The 15,886-nt window shown below is 46.2% G+C and overlaps 1 protein-coding gene across 1 annotated transcript in view; it reads right to left on the bottom strand.

Moving 5' to 3' along the window:
- Window positions 1-6,148: 6,148 nt before the first annotated feature.
- The window catches only part of zgc:154058 (Transmembrane protein 150A-like), an 82,411-nt gene continuing 72,673 nt past the window's right edge, over window positions 6,149-15,886 (bottom strand). Inside the window, exons 7-9 of the mRNA XM_063192174.1 lie at window positions 9,096-9,110; window positions 8,215-8,377; window positions 6,149-6,684 (exon numbers count right to left, since the gene is read on the bottom strand). Coding sequence (XP_063048244.1) covers window positions 6,392-6,684; window positions 8,215-8,377; window positions 9,096-9,110 — 471 coding nt within the window. The 3' untranslated portion in view covers window positions 6,149-6,391. The remainder of the gene's footprint in view (window positions 6,685-8,214; window positions 8,378-9,095; window positions 9,111-15,886) is intronic.

Here is a 15,886-nt window from a genome sequence, read left to right as displayed (position 1 = left end):
ACAGACTAATGCCCTCCCCCCCCATCAGCTGTTTCCTAAATACAGTCCTCATACAGTCACCAAGTGCAGTTCACAGTGGAGATGAACAATACAGGCATTTATAAGAACAAGAAAACACAATGTACTGGTGCTAATGCGGACATCATTTTATTATCTTTTGAACAGAATTAAGGCAAATATACATACAGTACATTGAAAGACCAGTTGTAAATCAAAAAGCTCTGCTCTCCTCAGGTGTCTCTTTGGTTTGGTTTTGAGATCAAATATAATCAGACACACACAAAAAGGCACAAGATGGTTTGCCATTACATGTTGACTTAACCCAGATGCATTGCAGGTCGCATCCCAGTCAAAATGTTACACAGTGTTCTCAAGGGTGGACATTGACCCCTCAGTGACCAAACCTGCCAGACACAGATCAAAAACAAACACAAATGAAAAACAAAAAAAACCACCCCCACTGTTTTATCGGAAACCATTTAACCACGGTGCATTTCAAAGGAAAAAAGAGTTAGTGTTTTGCAGGAGAGAGGTGAGCACGGTTGAACTGGTGTCGTGACGATATGAGCTACTGGTCGAGCTGAGCTCTACAGCAGTCTGTGGTTCTTAACCTGTTGCTCAAGACAAGCCGTGCACCCCCAATTGCAAACTTCTACATGTGTAGCCTATATATGCACTAAAAATTGATTTAAGTGATTCATTACAATGATTTTTCTTGAGACATTGATCAATGCCTAAAACATGTTTTAATTTGACCTAATTATAATGTTTGCAAGCAATCTCTAGCGCACCCCAGGTTAAGAACCACTCCTCTACAGTATAACTCCCCCTAGGGGAATGGGTTGTTATGTTTGGGTTATGGCAGTCTTTTGGTAGCTCATCTCAACAAAGCAGTCCATCTCAACAGAACACAGGCCTGTTTTTCCATGGGTGATATGTTTTCCTGTGGCTTGAGTGCACTAGGTGTTACCGTGTGACAAAAGGTCAGTGGAGACGTTGCATTGCGAAAGGACCATACATGTCTGTCACTGATTAGAAAACCTGGTGTCAATCAATTGCTCTCTGTGGAGGAATGCTTGAAGCAGGTTGAGACAGGGGTGCAACAACACTATTGAGCCAATCAGATAAACAAGGATGGAGAACTGTCCGGCCTACCGGGTCAAGGCCCAGGGGCCTCAAGAGCCAGGGGCCCAAGCCCCCAAGCCTCGCTGCTACAAAAAAACTCTTAATTATTCATATATTTATGTTTTCGTATTGTGTTTAAATTGCACTTTTAAATGTATTCTCGCATTTTCTCAAGGACAAACCCCCGAACCCCCAACAGCAACGCTCTCGAACATCTTTGCTAAACACCCAAATCGTTAGGAACCTTGCCAATCATGCAGGGGGGGGCTTCCTTGTTGTCTGGCCCAGGGACTCATGCAGAGGGGGCCTTCCTTGTAGTCTGACCCAGGGGCCCATGAAGTCATAACCTGTCCCTGCAGATAGATACCAAAGGCGTTTGACACTGACTGTCCTTCCAGACGAGCGACAGATGCTAATCAAACATGGAGCACCAAATTTATTGATAAGTCACTGAAAAGAACAGATAGCTTTGGTGATCAAAGAAATATAACATCAGCATCCCATAATATAATGTTTACACAGCTCTATTAGATACCACCTGGGAATGTGTAACGCTCCTCTCCACATTTCAAATCAACATCCGCCTGTTTTAACAGCAACTTAAGGACACAGCACATTAGCTGAGACAACTTAAAAAAAAAACTCCACTTCCATCAACCTATCTCTGTTACATAAAGATTCTTTTATAGCAAAATATATATTATATTGAGATGTCATGAATGTGTTTTTTTTTTACTTTAATGGGTTAATTAACAGCTGGTGATATCCTTTCCTGAGAATAGAAAATTAGTAACTGGCGAGCACTGGATAAAACAATCATGATTTTACTCCACTGAATTGGGATGTTGATATCAGAAAGACAGACAGGCAGACAGACAGACAAGCAGAGTGGCAGGCCGACATTCAAGCAGACAGATGTTTACTGTGTGGCACTGGACAATAGCGGGACGCTACTAATGGCCCCAGAGGTAAACACAGAGATAACGCCATGACAAATCTGACACAGCCCCATGCCAGACCTGGGCCAGATGTGAGCCAGCCCCATGCCAGATCTGGGCCACATGCTGCTCAGTGAGCAGGTCAGGGTCTGGCTAATGGAGGGCCTATTGGGGAGGACGACACTAATGTCTGGACTGGAGACAGGAGACTGGAGACAGGGCTGGCCTGCGATGAAAAAACCAGGCCGGGCATTTTCAGTCCAGACTGGTCCAGCAGGCATTGAGAGAGACAATGTGAAGCCTGGTGACAACATTGTAGTCATCAAATATGAACTACTTTGACCCTAACAGCCAAAATGCTTTAGTAATATATCTCAAAGAGGCCTGTTGTAGTAGCAAGATGACTGATACAATTGATAGGAGGGCCAGGCCAAAATCATCAATAGTCCACCGGGAAAATGCCCTGTGTGCCTTGTGGCCAATCCAGCTATGATTGGAGACACAAAGTCTGATCGATTTATTACTGGCAAAGATTAATGTAGCTATTTTATGTCTTAACTGAGAGCCATGGGGTCAGAACATGACATGATTCTTCTAATGACGTCCTCTTTACTGAGTTTTTACTGAGAGATTTTTTTCTGTTTTTGAAAAGGTCACTTTCTAAAAGTGATATCATAGCCACGGTGTACATAGACGAGGAGGGCTGTGTTGCTACTTCTTGATGAGACTCTTCTTAAAGAGCATACGACTGACTGGGAAGTGGGGAAACTGCGCAGCCTGCTGCACAGAACAAAATAAATATTATAACGAATGGCTGACAGCCAATCAGTTTGGTGCTGGGTGGGTCTTTGCCATAATGAAACTGGCCATAAGGGGGGGCAGGTGTGCTGTTTGTTTTGGATGAAAGAGGAAAAACAACAAACTACTTCTCTACTCTTCTTATATTCTGCTGGTATAGTGTAGAAACAAGCTGGCACAGTGTAATCCTGGTAGCGTAGACTGACCCTTTACATTTACTCTGAGCTTGGAGACTGAGTCCATACATCATCCTATGACAACAAGTCACCATACATTTAGATGCTTGGCTTGTGGTTTTGTTTGGCAGGTCCAGCTGATATTGCTGTTACGTGGTGGTTGGCACAGGGAGCGTACCTATGTTCTCCTATGTTCCCCGGTCTTTGTATGGGATCAGGGAACTTAAGACCCTTTTTCTAAAAAATGGTCCCATGTTCCCCGCATTGTATCTGACAAGGGGATAAGGCCCAGGATGCTTGTGCATGCATATTTCTTGCACAGTGGCAGCCTAACCCTAACCCTAACCCAACCCGCGCTCACCATGCAGCAGCAGTTTACTTGGAAGCAGCGGGGAACTTAGAACCCTTTTTTCAAAAAAGGGTTCTAAGTTCCCCGGTAGTGGGGAGCATAGGACCCGGGGAACATAGGACCCGGGGAACATATGGATGAACCCTTGGCACACAACAGCGATTGGTGACATCTGAAAATACAGTACATGTAGTGTCAATAATAAATACTCCACAGCCAGGTGCTGTAAGGCACTGATACTGATGCTACACAGAGACAAGCCAACAGACATTAACACGAGCAGATGCCACATAACACACAGTACATGTACATGTATATTCTTTAGTGTCCCGGGCCGAGTGTTAAATCCCAACTCCCTAAAGGTTGAATCAACACTGCAAAATGCATTGTGTCGCATATGAAAAACAGACTCAGGTCTCCTCAAATGTTTTCCTTCAGACATCCACCATCTGGAAATGTCGACAGGCTGGTAAAAGTAAAAAAAAAAAAAAAGAAAAAAAGAAAAGAAAAAAAAGCCACCTCAGCATCAGCAGTGTCATTGACAGCTTGTGCCTTCTTTAGAGAATGAGGTTGATCACCGATGAAAAGTGGTTGGACGAGGCACGGTGCTGTTAAGTTTCTCACACTGTTTGACACAAATGTACTCTACTCATCTTCCAAAGTGAGTACAGGTATACCTCTGTGGTAAATACAGATACAGACACGGATATAAGCCAGGCTTGTACGAAATTTCGAATGGAAAGAATTTCAATTCAAAATAATGCCATAATACGAACACTAGGTGGTGCCATTACCTTGAATTTCTTTGAATTTAATCTACACCACCCATTGAAAGTACATAGAACACCTCCACCTAGTGTTCGTATTATGGCATTACTTTGAATTGAAATTCTTCCCATTCGGAATTTCGTACAAGCCTGATATAAGCTTTACAGTCTCTTCGTGAATGAGTGAGTGTAATACATCAGCACAGGGCAGGACAGGTACAGTACAGTACAATACTGGTCCGGTATTGTATATCTGTGAGCAGCAGTCTTGTCCTCTTTATCTAGTGTTCTCTCCTATGGCACCTGTGGGTTTGGTCCAGAGGATCATGAGGAATCATGTAAGGCACTGTGGCAGTCCAGCTTCCTCTTCCGGCAGAGAGGAGAGGTGTGATGTCATCAAAAGGGGACGCACAATCCAGAGGGGTAGGGCGGGGGTCAACAGGTGCCAATCCCCAGTTCAGAAAGTTAAAAAAAACAACAACAAAAAACAAAAACAAAAAACAAAGAAATGAAAACATAACATATTTGAACCAACCAGCTCTGAATATGTGGATTGTAATGACTAACCCAAGACAAGTAGACCAGTTACTGAGTAAATAAAGTCACTTGTGTTGGAAGGAAAACGTAGCCTGACATGTTTTTCCTTTTCTTTCTGAATTGTGTTTTGGAGACCTCTGGTGGAGTCCACAGATCTAGCGCTGAGGACTCGTGATGTAGATATGTGAAAGAGAGATTACAAAAAGAAAGTCAGAGGTCTGTATCATGGGATCAATGGGGGCCTGAGGCTGACCTGGTAGACACTGGCACTGTAAGCTACATGAAGGGTTTTTGTTGAAAGGTTGGTAGTAGAACTATGCCTTCATTTGTCTGTGTGTGTGTGTGCGTGTGTGCCATAGTGCCTACATGACTGGCAATCGGAGTAAGTTTGCATACAGAACGCAGTGTGTGAATTTGTGTGTGTAGATGCAAAACTAGCGAACAGGCTGCGGTGGGCTTTGGTTGGTTTTGGTTTGTGTGTGTGTGTGTGTGTGTGTGTGTGTGTGTGCGCGTGTGTCAGAGAGAGAGAGAGAGAGAGAGAGAGAGAGAGAGAGAGAGAGAGAGAGAGAGAGAGAGAGAGAGAGAGAGAGAGAGAGAGAGAGAGAGAGACTGTGTGTGCACTGATGTGTGTGTGTGTGTGTGTGTGTGTGTGTGTGTGTGTGTGTGTGTGTGTGTGTGTGTGTCTGCATGTACTGTATGTCTACATACTGTACAGACGTGTGTGTGTGTGTGTGTGTGTGTGTGTGTGTGTGTGTGTGTGTGTGTGTGTGTGTGTGTGTGTGTGTGTGTGTGTGTGTGTGGTATGTTTGACTAAGTTTCCCTTCCAACAGCATAGTGGGCACTCAGATGTGCACCCAGGCCTACCGACAGAGGGGACAAAGGGGTATGTTCTCCCGGGCCCAGGGAGATAGGGGGCCCAGAATTGTGTCCCCTTCACATTGTATGTATTGGGTAGGGGGCCCTTTCAGATGACTTTGTCCTGGGCCCAGAGAAAGCTGTCAGTGGCCCTGCGTGCTCCCAACCCCCCCATGGGAGGCTAGGACCCTGTGACCCCGGGAGTCCTGACCTTTGACCTCTGTAATTCAGGAACACTCATCAGTTCCACTGCTCTGCTGAGACACCAAGAGTGTACCAAAAGGCACAAAACAAACAACAAAATAGGAATAGCAAAAAAACAAACAAACAAACAAAAAAACTATAAAAATGTAAAAACCGGGAAACGTTTAAGAGTCTTTGGTCTCTTAGCCGGGTGTGCAAAAAAGTCAATTTTGTCAGTTCTTTGGCGAGAGTCTTTGAAAGGGAGAGTTTGAGAGAACTTGTCACCATCACACACCCTCACTCTTCCCCCACGCCCTCTCCCAACTCCCCCATTGGCTGGGAGAAATTGCCGCCTCTTCTAGCCTCACTGTGATTGGTCAAGGGGCCAGCCCCAGCACCCCCAACCCCCAACCCTCGCGTCTCCAACAGAGGGGCATATTAAGAAGCTGGTTCAGGAGTAAACCAGGTTAAGACTCCAGGCTCTTCTATTAGGTGATTTACCTCTTAACTTCACCTTCTATTAGGTGATTTACCTCTTAACTTCACCTTCTATTAGGTGATTTACCTCTTAACTTCACCTTCTATTAGGTGATTTACCTCTTAACTTCACCTGATTTCCACTTGAACCAGCTTCTTAGTATAGACCCCAGGATGCCCTATAGGCTACAGCACGGACATGGTGTCCGGTTGGTGGGCGTTGGGGTGTGGCACCCCCATCCCCATCCCCATCGCCATCCCCATGCCGACCCCGACGGGCAGCCCCTCCATCTTGTGAGCGCGCCCCCCGGGCCCCAGGCTGCCCCCCTGCGCCAACACCATCAGGGTGCTGCTGGAGACGCCGGCGAACTCGAAGGCGAACGTGCCGTAGAAGAGCATGATGATGCAGCAGAAGACCCACTCGAAGATGGCCGAGGCGTGCTGCAGCGCGTAGCTCTCCTGCACGAAGAACACGCCACCTGGTGGACGGAGGAGTTAAAGACCACAACCGCACTGATTGGACTGATAAGACTTGATGAGAAGAAACAAGTCCGCATTGACCTGATGTTTCTGCTCCCACTTACTTACATTGTCACCCAAAGCGTCAGGAAAAAAAATAAAAATAAAGCAGAACATTTCTGGTTGAAGCAGGCCTTTTTTTATCTGGTTATTTGGTTGTCCTGCTCACAGGTTAGTCGTTTCGATGTGTGAGCTTTAACCTACTCCTGGACAGATAGACTTAACACACTGATGACGCATGCTGTGTAGCGCAACATTAACCCTAGCGCCAGGAGCTGCATGACACAGCTTTAGGCTCATGGTCATGAAATTTGATATATATTTTGAACATGTTGCAAGATGATGGTGCTAGCTTTTAAATACTTCTTACTTACTTTTAAATATATCATGTTTTTAATGTTGCAGGTGTTTTATGCATCAATGGGTTAACAGGAGACATGTTGAGTGTAGATACATGCAGGGCTGATTGGACTGATCCAGACATGCAGGGGACATGCTGTTCTTAGGCACATTCATGTCAAAATTGTAATTGCACAACATCATGGGGTATTCGTAATCTCAGTTACTATCAGAAATTACCAATTAAAGTATTTTATTTTATGTTTGAATGATTTGTGATTACATTATAGTGCACAATGTCATTTTGCATTGAGTTGACATTGAGTACACATTTGGAGGTAGTTGAATCATTTGTGATGTTTTTGTTTCTTGATCTTATGATACCGATCAAGAACTGTGTGCAGGTTTACTTCTACCTCTACTGATCCATATACCGCTATGAATGAAGCAGCAGCACACTATCTCCCCCTGCTGGCCAAACAGAAAACTTAACTAGAAATCAAGACGGCCATAGCGTGTTGCTCCACAGCACCCCTTTCTAAAGTCATTTTTAAAGTTCTTTCATGGCTTTATTTAGGACAGGACATTGAGAGAGTGTGACAGGAAACGACTTGATGAGAAATTATCAGCAAAGGACCCTGGAACGGAATCGAACACGAGTCGGCGGCATAATGGTGTGGCGTCTTAGCGCATTGAGTTGAAGGTGAAGATTGTGCACATCCCAGGAAAAGGTGCAGGACAAAGGCTGACTGTAATTTCAAAGTGAGAGGTCGTGTTAAAATCCTTTTCGTTTTCTTTTATTATTTCATGGCTGGATAACGTTTTGACATCAGTCTTCATCATGAAGAAGACTGTGCAGTCGAAACGTTATCCAGCCATGAAATAACAAAAGAACATGAAAAGGATTTTAAGTGTGCCGACCTCTCACTTTGAAATTACAGTCTTAGTGCGTTGAGCCACCTTTCCCCAATCCCCATCTTCTTTTGTAAAGCGACCTTATGTTCCATGAAAGGTGCTGCAATAGCTATTTATTATATATGATTACTATTATTACATTATTATTATTATTATTATTATTATTATTATTATTATTATTATTATTATTATTGTCATTACTATTATTATTATTATTTTGAGAGTGAGAAGGATACTGAGCACGAGTGCGATGAGTGCCATGAGGCTCATGAGGAGGCGTATGTGGCCCACGGTGTACTCCCCCTGCGTCTTGGCCAGACGGTACGTCAGCGCAGACTGCAGAGTGATGAACAGCATACTGGTGGGGAAGGCAACTCCTGCACCCACGTAGTGAAGAACCTTGGCATTGTCAACCTATGGGGAAACACATAGAGAGAGAAGACACATGTTAACATGTAGTGAAGCACTTTAGCATTGTCAACCTATTGGGAGACAAATAGAGAGAGAACACATGTGAAGAACCTTGGCATTGTCAACCTATTGGGAGACAAATAGAGAGAGAAGACACATGTTAACATGTAGTGAAGCACTTTAGCATTGTCAACCTATTGGGAGACAAATAGAGAGAGAACACATGTTAATGTCATCTTAGCATTGTCAACCTATGGAGAGGCACATAGAGAGAAAACACATGTTAATGTCAACACGTAGTGAAGAACCTTAGCATTGTCAACCTATGGGGAGGCACATAGAGAGAAAACACATGTTAATGTCAACACGTAGTGAAGAACCTTGGCATTGTCAACCTATGGGGAAACACATAGAGAGAGAAGACACATGTTAACATGTAGTGAAGCACTTTAGCATTGTCAACCTATTGGGAGACAAATAGAGAGAGAACACATGTTAATGTCATCTTAGCATTGTCAACCTATGGAGAGGCACATAGAGAGAAAACACATGTTAATGTCAACACGTAGTGAAGAACCTTAGCATTGTCAACCTATGGGGAGACACATAGAGAGAGAACACATGTTAATGTCATCTTAGCATTGTCAACCTATGGAGAGGCACATAGAGAGAAAACACATGTTAATGTCAACACGTAGTGAAGAACCTTAGCATTGTCAACCTATGGGGAGACACATAGAGAGAACAAATGTTACACGTAATGCAGCAGCTTGGCATTGTCCACCTATGAGAGAAATAGGGAGAGAGAGAGAGAGAGAGAGAGAGAGAGAGAGAGAGAGAGAGAATGGGGAAACCATGTTAAACTCCTATGAGGAGAAGATAGAGAGAACACATAGGGAAACAATGTTAACACGTAATGCCGCAGCTCTGCATTGTCCACCCATGGGGAGACCACAGAGTCATAGAACATGTTAAAGCCCTTTATGGGGGTACAGGAGAGGAAACACATATGGAAACAACGTCCTCATAACTTAATAACTGTCCAATCCAAAACATACACTCAATGTCATTAACAAAACAAGCATCACATTAAACTGCTGCCACAAACACACAATTTTGTTTTGAAATAAAGAAATTCTGACTTTACTCTACACATAAAGATCAGACCGCCCAGAACACTGAAAATGAGCTGAATGCCTGAATAAAGTCACAGTATCTGGGCATTCATTGTCCTCCAGGGGGAGTTATTGGACAATGATATGTTGTTGTAACTGTCAGCACTTCTTGATATTGATCTCAAGTGTGTGCTATATGTTTACTGCAATGTAGAGTAGAGTAGAGTAGAGCAGAGTAACTTTATCAATCCTCAGGGGGAAATTCAGGTGCAATAATGTGTATTGTGTCTTTGTGTATGTTTTGTATATGTGTATTTCTGTAAGCTGTCAGACACCTTGGAATTTTCCCCAGAATTAATAAAAGTACTCTCCTCTACTCTATTCTACTCGATTGTATTTTACAGCAACCACAGTTATGACCAAGCTTGGCCGCCAGGGGGCAGGGCAGAGCCAAGATTGAAACGACCTCCAGCCCCAACTCCTGCATCTCTGAAGGGCAACACACTGTTGCTTCTCTCCTCGCCACTGACAGTTTTGTCCGTCCAGTCTCCTCTGAAAATGATCGTTGGCTCATTTTATTCAATTATCTTGGATTATCATTGGCTGCTATCAATTGTGGACGAATAATTGTCCTCTGTCTGAAGCACACTGAGCTGCTTTGTGCATGACTAGCGCTGTCTGGGGGAAAAGAAGGCTGGACTGGACGTTTCTTTCGTTTTTTATATTCTTTCATTTTTATGTTTCAATGTTTGTTTCTTCATCTGCTGTGCTTTGCTCCTTTGTTTTTTTGCCTTGGCTGTGTTTGAGGTGGTTTTGATAGGAGGGGGCAGAGGGATGAGGGGTGGTAAGGAGGAGTCACTGTAGGGGGTAAACTGTGGCAACATTTGGCTGTCAGATCAGATACTGTCACACAAGCTAACACAACACACATCCCTTGAACACACACGCACACACACCCCTCTCTCTCTCTGACACGCAGACACCCACACATACGCACAATACACAATGTTGGAGCTTGTGACCATGTGGCAGCCTGACGCTTCAGGATCTGATCACACACACACACACACGCACATTCGCACAGACACACACACACACAGGCATACACACACACACGGCACACACGCATGCACAAAGACACACACAGACGCGCACGCATACAAGCAGGCACGCACACAAGCAGGCACGCACCCATCCATGCACGCACACACAATACAAACACTACCCTTAACACACTAGGAAATACACACGCACACACACACGCACACACACACACACACACACACACACACACACACACACACACACACACACACACACACACACACGCACACACACACGCACACACACACACACACACACACACTCACAGCCCATGTGTGTTTGCAGCCCTGAGTTGAGTGCAGTAGATATCATGCAGCCAATGAGGCGTCCAGTAGTAGAGAACACCAGCAGGTGGTCACAGCACAGCCAAGAGACACGAGACATGCAAACACACACACACGCGCACATGCAAGCACGCACGCACCCACGCACGCGCACACATACACGGGACACACACACGGGACACACACACACAGGACATGCACACGCACGCGCACGCACGCACACACACAGAGACACACACACATTCAATCACAGCTGTGGACAGCACAGCCACATCTCATCTAAATCTACATACTTGAATCTGCTACAGAACGCTCCGTGTGTGTGTGTGTGTCCCTGTGTCCCCTGTGTGTGTGTATGGTGTGTGTGTGTGCGTGTGTGTGCGTGTGTGTGTGTGTGTGTGTGTGTGTGTGTGTGTGTGTGTGTGTGTGTGTGTGTGTGTGTGTGTGTGTGTATGTGTGTGTGTGTGTGTGTGTGTGTGTGTGCGTGTGTGTTTGTGCTATTTGCATCTGCTACAGAGCGCTGCGCTCTACTGAGTGGGACTCTAAAGTCATCAGTTACCGGCAGCCAGCCTTGCATTACCTCACTCACATCATTGGCACCTATAGGGGCACCAGGTGTGGAGGCTATACGCTAGTGTGTGTGTGTATGCGTTTCAGAGTGTGTTCAGTTTGTCCATGTGTGTGTTGAGTTGTATGTGTGTGTGTGTGTGTGTGTGTGTGTGTGTGTGTGTGTGTGTGTGTGTGTGTGTGTGTGTGTTTTCGCATGTGTGTATATTTGTGTGTGTGTGTGTGTGTGTGTGTGTGTGTGTGTGTGTGTGTGTGTGTGTGTGTGTGTGTGTGTGTGTGTGTGTGTGTGTGTGTGTGTGTGTGTGTTCATCACACACAGGCATCAGCAGCAGCAGTGGGAAGTGTCAGTTCCTGTTATAAATCTAGCCTTGAGCTACAGTGGAGGAAGAGAGGAGGATGAGGAGGAGGAGGAGGAGGAGGGAGGAGAGAGGAGGGGGAGGGAGAGAGGAGAGGAGGAAGAGGGGGAGGGAGAGAGAGAGAGAGGGGGGGAGGGGGAAGAGAGAGAGAGGAGGGGGGGAGAGAAAGGGAGGAAGAGATAGAGAGAGAGGGAGAGAGACAGAGGAGGAGGAGGGAGAGAGAGAGGGAAAGAGAGTGAGAGAGAGGAAGGTGGAGAGGGAGTGAGTGAGTGAGGGAGGGTGGTAGAGTCTTGCTAGCTGGCGTGGCCATGGTGCATGTTATGTAAGGCTGGGTGGGTTGGGTGTGTTGTTGGCTGGGTGGGTTGGGTGTGTTGTTGACTGGGTGGGTGGGGTGGTGCTGTTGGGTGTGTTGGGTGGCGCTGCTGGAGTGTATGGTGGTCTGCTAAACCTCCACACCACCACACCACACCACACAGCACAGCACAACACAGCACAGCACAGCACAGCACAGCACAGCACAGCACAGCACACCTCACCTCACCACAGCACACCTCACCTCACCTCACCTCACCTTACCACAGCAGCCCAAATTAAGCCTACAGGTAAGTCTCCAGAGTATATATTTGGACATGCCACCTTGGCATGCACTTATGCCTCTTTTCCACTGCCTGTTTTCTGGTGGGCCTACAGCATGACACAATGCGCCACTTTTTGCTTCACGATTGAGCTGTGTCGTGCCTATTCCAAAAACAAAAAGTTGCAGCCGAGTTGCGCTGTGGCGAGCTGTAGGCCCACCAGAAAACTGGCAGTGGAAAAGAGCCATTACTGTACTTGCATGAACGGACTAGTCTGCTCGGAAAGGGTGGTATTGTGGCTAGGTGTTTATTCATTTATTTATTAATTAAAAAAAACACAAACTCTTTGAATCAATCACACTTTGTCTAAAACACCTCCAAAAGCTAGTCCCATATCATGACAAAGTGTGAAGCTGAATCGAGTGCTCTTTTGTCTTTGCATAATTCCATGCCATGCAAGGGCTGAAAATGTCATAGCATGCAAATAGAAGTCAACACAAGAGGCAATGGAACAAAAAAATAATTCTGAGTCACCACAACCAGCCTGAAGGCCCCAAATAAGCCCCCAAGTAGAGTAGTGGCAGCCTTTTATAAGGAAGCCATGTTTTAACAAGAGACTCTCTCTCTCTCTCTCTCTCTCTCTCTCTCTCTCTCTCTCTCTCTCTCTCTCCTCCCTCCTCAGTACTCATTAACTCACCAGCCCAGAGGAAGAGAGGAGGAGGAGAGCAAAGGAAAAGAAAAGAGAAGAAAAGCGAAGGGCAGGGTAAGGATAGAGGCATGAGATGAGGGATGGAAGAGGAGGGAGAGATGGAAGAGAAAGAAAGAAAGAAAGAAAGAAAGAAAGAAAGAAAGAAAGAAAGAAAGAAAGAAAGAAAGAAAGAAAGAAAGAAAGAAAGAAAGAAAGAAAGAAAGAAAGAAAAAGAGATGGTTGGGCAGCCCCCACTTCTCAGAGCTTAATTGTTTTCCTTCATAAAAGAAACTAACATGCTCATCTGCTTATCTGCAATATCCCTCCTCTGCTCTGCTCTCCTCTCCTCTGCTCTGCTCTGCTCTCCTCTGCTCTGCTCTGCTCTCCTCTGCTCTGCTCTCCTCTGCTCTCCTCTGCTCTGCTCTGCTCTCCTCTCCTCTGCTCTGCTCTGCTCTCCTCTGCTCTGCTCTGCTCTCCTCTGCTCTCCTCTCCTCTGCTCTCCTCTGCTCTGCTCTGCTCTCCTCTGCTCTGCTCTCCTCTGCTCTCCTCTGCTCTCCTCTCCTCTGCTCTGCTCTGCTCTCCTCTGCTCTGCTCTGCTCTGCTCTGCTCTCCTCTGCTCTGCTCTGCTCTCCTCTGCTCTCCTCTACTCTGCTCTGCTCTGCTCTCCTCTGCTCTCCTCTCCTCTGCTCTCCTCTCCTCTCCTCTGCTCTGCTCTCCTCTGCTCTGCTCTGCTCTCCTCTGCTCTCCTCTCCTCTGCTCTCCTCTCCTCTCCTCTGCTCTGCTCTCCTCTGCTCTCCTCTCCTCTGCTCTGCTCTGCTCTCCTCTGCTCTGCTCTGCTCTCCTCTGCTCTCCTATCCTCTGCTCTGCTCTCCTCTGGAGAAGGGGTAAAGATAGAGGGATCTAAAAAGAGGAAGAGAAATAAATTGGTAGGTGGTGCGGTTTAAGGGGAGGGGGGCAGGGAGATGGTGTGGCTGGTGTCTGGTGTGGCTGGTGAAAAGAGACAAAGAGAAGAGGACAATGGAGGATGTCTTGTAGTTTAGGCTCCAACAGCCATTCTGCCACCTCTTAACAATGGGCCAATGGGCCAAGACAAAGGAAGCCAGGCCACACAGCAGCGATCACACTCTCTGGGGCTGGAGCTCGAAAGGCTATCTATACACACTCCCTTGTAATGCGCACACACACACACACACACACACACACACACACACACACACACACACACACACACACACACACACACACACACACACACACACACACACACACGCACAAATGCATACACGTACACCGGCGCAAGCACACGCACACGCGGACGCACACACATGCACACACGCACTAAATAGATGTGCATTCTGTGTACAGAAGCTAATGTATCTAGCAATGAGTTAAGACACCACAACACTTTTGGTTTTAGACAAGGTAATAATTTGCCTTGAAAACACACACACACACACACACACACACACACACACACACACACACACACACACACACACACACACACACACACACACACACACACACACACACACACACACACTTGCAAATGATTCTCTCCACTGTGTGTGCAGGTGTTTCTTAAGTGGAGGCTTGAGAGACAGGGGGGTAATTTGAGAAGCATGCACGCACGCACGCATGCACGCACACACGCACGCGCACACACACACACACACACACACACACACACACACACACACACACACACACACACACACACACACACACACACACACACACACACACACACACACACACACACACACACACAGTATACAGAGGCCTCTTTGTTTTGGGGGGTCGGGCCAGTCGTCCTTGATGGAAAGGAAGAAAGGAGCCAGGAGAGAAGAGAAGAGAAGAGAAGAGAAGAGAAGAAAGGAGAGGAGAGGAGAGGAGAGGAGAGGAGAGAAGAAGAGAAGATAAGATAAGAGAAGAGAAGAGAAGAGAAGAGAAGAGAAGAGAAGAGAAGAGAAGAGAAGAGAAGAGGAGAGAAGAGGAGAGAAGAGAAGAGAAGAGAAGAGAAGAGAGGAAAAATAGAAGAAGGGATCAGGGAGTGTAGAAAAAAGGAAAGAAGTGAAGTGAGAAACCAAGACTGACAGAGGAGGTGGGGGTATTTAACAGGGGAAAAGATAAAGAGAACAGAGAGAGAGAGAGAGAGAGAGAGAGAGAGAGAGAGAGAGAGAGAGAGAGAGAGAGAGAGAGAGAGAGAGAGAGAGAGAGAGAGAGAGAGAGAGAGAGAGAGAGAGCAGATCCCAAAGTGTGGCTCTTGGCTTTAAACATGTGCAGGCAGGTTCTCTGCAACCCCTCTGCAACATACACACACACAGACACAGACACAGACACACACACACACACACACACACACACACACACACACACACACACACACACACACACACACACACACACACACACACACACACACACACAGAACACTAGTCACACCGTTCACTAGACCGTGACAACCATCCCTTCACACCCCATGCATATCTGACACGCAAGTCATCATACATCACACACTAAACAAATCTTTTGCTTTCTGCCTGTCATTAGGAGGCAACCCGAGCTGACTTGGACCCGTCACTTCAAAACCAGCGAAGAAGCAGAGCAGAGCAGAGCTGACAGCCTGTTTGTTTGTGGCCTTCAAACCTTCTCCTCTCATCTCTTCCCCCTTCAGGTAAAATAAACAAGCAAGCAATGGAAAAGAGAAAAGAGCCCCCTCCCACTTTAGACTTTTGAGGTAAGGCAGAGAGAGGGAGAGGGAGAGGGAGAGAGAGAGAGAGAGAGAGAGAGAGAGAGAGAATGTGT

The sequence above is a fragment of the Engraulis encrasicolus genome, chromosome 24 (assembly GCF_034702125.1).
Source record: "Engraulis encrasicolus isolate BLACKSEA-1 chromosome 24, IST_EnEncr_1.0, whole genome shotgun sequence".
In the NCBI taxonomy this organism is placed as follows: Eukaryota; Metazoa; Chordata; class Actinopteri; order Clupeiformes; family Engraulidae; genus Engraulis; species Engraulis encrasicolus.
Note: the sequence above shows the minus strand (reverse complement) of the source record. Positions and strands in the feature narration are given on the sequence as shown.